The sequence below is a fragment of the Eptatretus burgeri genome, chromosome 5 (assembly GCF_056783735.1).
Source record: "Eptatretus burgeri isolate ZD-2024b chromosome 5, Ebu_testis_v1, whole genome shotgun sequence".
Taxonomy (NCBI): Eukaryota; Metazoa; Chordata; class Myxini; order Myxiniformes; family Myxinidae; genus Eptatretus; species Eptatretus burgeri.
In genome coordinates this window covers 123328009-123334008 of record NC_140965.1, presented here as the reverse complement: position 1 = coordinate 123334008, position 6000 = coordinate 123328009, and the positions used below count along the sequence as shown (strand labels likewise).

The 6000-nt window shown below is 41.0% G+C and overlaps 1 protein-coding gene across 9 annotated transcripts in view; it reads right to left on the bottom strand.

Moving 5' to 3' along the window:
• LOC147027271 (protein FAM13A-like) overlaps positions 1–6000 on the bottom strand; it is a 333647-nt gene that overhangs the window by 169899 nt on the left and 157748 nt on the right. For 6 of the 9 annotated variants that reach the window (XM_085883527.1, XM_085883526.1, XM_085883529.1 and 3 more), the window contains 2 exons: positions 751–961; positions 83–151 (listed from right to left, as the gene is read on the bottom strand). The exons of 1 other annotated variant lie outside the window; for it this stretch is intronic. In XM_085883527.1, coding sequence (XP_085739653.1) covers positions 83–151; positions 751–802 — 121 coding nt within the window. In that variant the 5' untranslated portion in view covers positions 803–961. The remainder of the gene's footprint in view (positions 1–82; positions 152–750; positions 962–6000) is intronic. 2 more of the 9 variants (XM_085883522.1, XM_085883523.1) reach the window with 2 other exon arrangements.

The following is a 6000-nucleotide window of genomic DNA, read 5'->3' as shown; positions in this document are numbered from 1 at the left end:
TCAAAGGTACCTGTGCAACATCCAATCAAACCACCGACATGTTAACAACCATTACATCATCACCACACCAAAACAAACTAACCATCACCATCTGGGTAGAGACACATCGTCTTAAAGTTGAGGGCAGGAAGAGCTGCAAGCTGGCACAAGTCTGTGGCAAGGAAGGAGAGAGATCAAGTGGGGTGTGGTGGGGTAGGAGAGGAGGGCAGGGGGACAATAAGTATTGAGATGGAGGTCAATGAACAGTCTAAAGAAGACCCCAAACCGCATTTACAAAGTTGTGCCTATCACGACTGAAGGGAAGAGTTTCAGTTATTTTTAAAAGTGTTACTCCCTTCAAATAGATAGCACACAATTTATTTTTATCACAGTGTTAACGCAACAATGATGAAAGGTGAGAAAATGTACTTTGGTAACATTTCTTCAGGTGAATGTGAAGGATGATTTAGAGAGCTCAGACGAGGTTGATCAGACAAATGTGTCTTATCTTGTGTTAGACATCCAATGTATGAGCAGTGTACAGAATGTCTATTGTCTTTGCGGACACGGGAGACTTTAGAAATCAAAAAAGATTCGCTCATTGCACGAAACAGATCAAGTAACTGTTGTTATCTGTCGTCTTGCAAACAAATGCTTAATGACATTCCACACAACTCTTATTTTGACTTACCGTACATGCAAAATTAATTTAACACATCATTGTAATGAGCAAGTGAGAAAGTGTGTGTGTGTGTTTTAAAATCTCCCTACCACCACTTTTCTCCTCGTCTCCGTGCTGCATCGTCACAGGAGCCGGTCTCATGGCCCCGGCCGTCGCTCCATGGCCACGGCTGCTCGTGCTCGTCGAGGAAGCTTCCCCGGGGGCAGATGTGGCCACGTGTGGTGGCGAGGGTGGCCGGACCGCCGTCGGCGGGAGCGGAGGCTCGTCCTCGTCCGGACTGCGGACACCGAGGCTGGGACTCTGCAGGCAGATGCAGAACATCATGATATAGCGGATGTAGCGCCGTGGCCTGTCGCAGCCTCCCTCCGTCAACCTTCCCGGCTCCTCACTCCACGTTCCGTCTCGCAGTCTCGTCTGTTTCCCCAAAGCTCGGTCCCACTGATGGAGCCACTGCGCCAGCGTTTGCCGACAAGCCTCGGGCTCCAAAGCCGTGTCACGCAGGGCGGTCTGCCTCGCACGTTCCACGGCATCATGATTATTTATTTTTAAATCGCCTTCTTTTTTTATTCCTCAACGGATTTTCATTTCATTCATGTAATGGTCGATGTGATAACGTCGTTGGACGCGTGGATGAGTCAACGCAAACACTCCCGTCTCCAAACGACTTTCCTCCCAGGGATTAGAACACATTCCCTTCGTGCGTCACCCCTCCATCACCAGATTTTACTGTTTGAATTTTTTTTTTACCTCATTCCAAGAAATGAATAACAACTTTTAATAAACACACTTCAGCAAACACACAACTAACCAAAGCTACACGAGGGTTGTGTAATAAATGGGGCAATTTTATGTGTAGAGAGGAGAGATCCCGAGGCAGCTTTCTCTTCTGTCCATCATTGTGGTACAGCTTTACAAAACGCCCTCGCTATCACCTATTCCTCCTAAACAAACCATTTATCCATCTTAAATATATATATATATATATATATATATATATATATATATATATATATATATATATATATATATATATATATATATATATGTTCTTCAATCTACAGCTACTGTCATGTCACGATGTCACTGTGATGTAAAACCTTAGGGCCGATGGTTCAAAATGCCACAAGCAGTGAAAATAGTGGAGCATAGTAACACCCTCACCTGTGGGAGTGAAAAAGGGTGTCAATACCCCCTCTGACAGGGGGTCACTGGTTAAATTACTTGCATTACTCTCCCTGCACAGATGGAAATCATAAGTCGTCTCCCCATTCTTGCTGGGTTCTGGGGTGGGGGGGGAGGGTGGACGGGGGGAGGAATTATTTCATGCCTGTGACCTGTTCCTGGGGACCCCGAGCATGTATGCAAAATTTGGTGGAGATTGGCCCAACCATTTTATATTCCATAATTATCAGATATTCAGAGAATTGCCTTATTTATATGGTAGGATAAGCAAGCAACTGTCCAGCGATTTAATAAAATAAGTCTTGACACACGATCATGGAATCCCAATGATTCAGGTCACACTTCAGGTCATCAGGAACAGTCCTTGGCCAGATCGCAATAGCTTGAGTAACCTTGACATCAAAATCATGATCTTGATTTCCTTCATCATCCACCATTTTCTCATAATCTGAGAGCATTGAGTGTTCTCAGACACTTTCTTGCCCTTCATCACCATCACCTTAATCTACATCGGTTACATCACATTCACCTCCTTTATCGATTGCTCTGAGCAGGGCAAGTGCAGCAGCAACACTGGGGGCCTTAACTGCCTGGTTATCACCCAGTTCATCAGCAACAATTGGCTGCATTGCTCTTCGTACGGATTAACTCATTGACATGGCTAACCTCTTGTTCTAGACCACCTACATCAAACATAAATGATCCATATTTACAAGGTGCAAGTGAAGTTTTCATTTGTACATACCTAACATGAAAAGGAAATTAAATTGGGCTTGAAGTCAAAATGAAAACTAACAAGAAAAAGAGCAATCAGAGATTGCAGACCCTCACCAGAACTTGTGTCGTGTAGTGTTTGTGTAGTTTTGTGTGGTATACTTTGTGTGGTGTTTGTGTCCTGGTGTGTTACATTATTAATAATAGACATAACTAGAACTGCCACTTTATAACTGCTGGCAGTGATGACCAACACCAAGACGTCCCGCTTTGATCGGACACCTGACGCTGACCCATGACGTTTATTATTATTCAATTGAATTCAGAATGGGATTAAAATGAATTCAATTCAAATCAAATGGAAGACCAAATCGATACAGTCCTGCATTGGAGTCATCAAAAGGAACCTAAACAAGCAAAAAGCAAAGATGAAGTCATCAGGATTTGTTAGGATAGGATTCAGGTTTCAGCTGCTACTCCACTACCCTCAACCCCATTCAGGCACAGCCAAGTGAACCTTTTTCAAAAAAAAAACCCAAAATAATCCAGCTCAAAAAATAAATAAATAACTATGACTGCCAGACCCTGCATCTGATCACGTTCAAATTTAACACAAATATTCCCCATCACTACAAGATCAAAACTGTAAAGTTTCACTTCAATTGATTATGTGGTTCAAGAGAAATAATTTTTTGAAGGTTTTGCTCAATCAAATATGGCTGCTAAACTATGTGTCATCAATTATTTGCGAATACCCAGTATCCCCATGGTTTGGGGAATGTTTGTGTGAAGTTTCCCCTAGATCTGCCCAGCCATTCTGGAGAAGCTTTTCATACATTTTAGGGTAAATCCAATATGGCTGCTAAACCATGTGACCTATGATGTCATATGTGAATCATTTGTTCCTGATGGATAGATAGGTAGTCAAACATATAAAATTTCGCCCTGCTCTGTTCAGCCATTTCAGAGAATAATTTGGAGGTTCTTTTTTTTTTAAAACAACATGGCTGCCGAATCAAGTGACCGATTACATCATCAAATTTTTTCTGTGGACTCTTTTATCCTTAGATGACGCTGAAAAATTCTTACTGATCACGTATAGCATTCTACATATGCAATTATGACGTCATAATGAAGGCACCTATGACATCATTAAAAAAAAATCACATTCCCCATGAGGAGACTTGCCATGTGCCAAGTTTCAATTTTTTTCTTCGTGCGGTTTCAGATAAAATACAGTGGTCCAAGGTTTTTCCGTTTTTCCAACATGGCTGCCACACCACGTGACCAATGACATCATAATCAACACGAATAAAAGGCAATGTGTGTGTCTGTCAGTATGTGTGTGTGTGTCCCCTCCTTAACTTCAAAATGATGAAACCGAGCAGCCTGAAACTTTACATTCACATGAAGAAAACTTCAAGGAAGTGCAAGAGTGAAAATTGGGTGTTTGGGTTAATTAAAACACCCCTTTTGAAGATATTTTACAGACTTATTTAATTATCGTGAACGTAGGGAGCTTCATACTCAACGCGTGCACATGAGAGAATAGGAAACAACAACAACAACAAAATACCCTAGCAATTTGGAATCCGTGTTGTCAGCTATGACCCTTTTGCTTCCGGTTTTTGTAATGTTGTGGGGCAACTTAGCATAACAATTGTGCATTTTGTGAGGAAAGCACCAAATTTGGCACACTAGTAGCCTAACATATTATGAACAGATTTGGATATTGGGCCATCTCAAAATTTTTGATGGCAGTGGAAAATGGCTGCCACAGCCATCAGCGGCTGAATTTGAGATGGCCCAATATCCAAATTTGTTCATAATATGTTAGGCTACTAGTGTGCCAAATTTGGTGCTTTTCTCACAAAATGCACAATTGTTATGCTACATTTAGCTAAGTTGCCCCACTATTCGGTGGTGGAGTTAATAATGATTATGTGGAGATGAATCACCATAAATGTAATGCTAATTAGGTGAGGGTTAGTTGGGGGTAAGGTGGGAGGGTTGGTTTCATGATGACTCAACGTTAACTGTGGTACAGTTGTCACACAGTCAAGCCATCATAGTCAAAATAGATATAAAGTTTGGACAAATTCTGTCTAAAAAGAATGGGATCGGTTGACCTGATGAATGTGGCCTCCATTGCATGAAGGTGAGATGAAGTCAATACAACATTGCTCTGCACACTAAGGATGATTCAGTAAATGGTGACCAATTGCGGAGCCACAGGGAATAGTTGTCGTCCTATGTACATTCTTACAAGTCCGAGTTGGTTGTCTCTGTTCAGTTGACTGATCCCGTCTAATCCCCAAAGGGATGTGAGTTGTTCAATACAATCCTTCAATCTCAAAGATGTGTGGCCCACGTACCTAGCATTACATTGGCACTGAAATTCATAAATAATTAATCTTACTTGTATGAGAGGCGGGCAGAACATATTTTTGGACTGATGGAAGCAACCGGCAGGTAATGAAATTCACTTGTGGTTGAACAGCATAGTAAGAATGGGACACTGTCTCTTTTTTAAACATAATATGACAACTATTCTCTGTGTCACTGTATCATATAAAATATAAAAATATAAAACAAAGGGTATTGTTATAAAACAAAGGGTTTGTTTCTGTATCATCAAAAACAAAGGGTATCATTATAAAACAAAGGGTATGTTTCTGTATCATATAAAACAAAGCGTGTCGTTGTATCATTGGTGATACGAAATATATTAACAACCAAAGTTGTCCGGGCCTTTTTGGAACACCCTGCAAGTATTACTTCCATTTCGTGATCATGACAAAACCTACTGTTTCCTGATGTTTCTTGTGTTAGTTCCTCCATTTGCCAGTCATTTTGGGGTTAAAAAAAATTTTGGGGTCATTTCTCCAGGAAAATAACTAAAGCAAAAACCAAATGTTATTTTTCGAGCTGCATGGTGAGGAGAGTTGTGAAATTTTGGAGGTTGTGAAATAACTAAAAATTGAGTTGTGAAATGAAAAGCTTATGTGAAGCTTGGTGAGTGTATCATTTCTCAAATGCTTGGGAACTGACACTACATGTGCATTTCCAAATTTGTTCTTTCATGAGCCTACACTATGTATGACAAAGCAAAGCAAAGGCACCATTTCCCTTCCGCTGACAGGCCTTATAGAAAATCATGTTGAATATTCCCATTTTGACAGGGCCTTGAAACAATCATAGTGGTTGGGGTAGGTCGTGATTTGTTGGTGGGGGAGGGTGTATGGAGTGGTGGGGGTGGGGGGTGTCATTAATGTCACCAAGTGGTATACTGTACATTGAAAAGCTCAAGAGGAGGATAGAAAAACCCTTAGCGATTATGTCAGGCACACAAAATATGTGAAGAGTCCATGTATTTATTACATACGCATGCAATAATGTTTTCCTTTATCTCAACTTTTTCTTTTCAAAGATGATATTTTAGA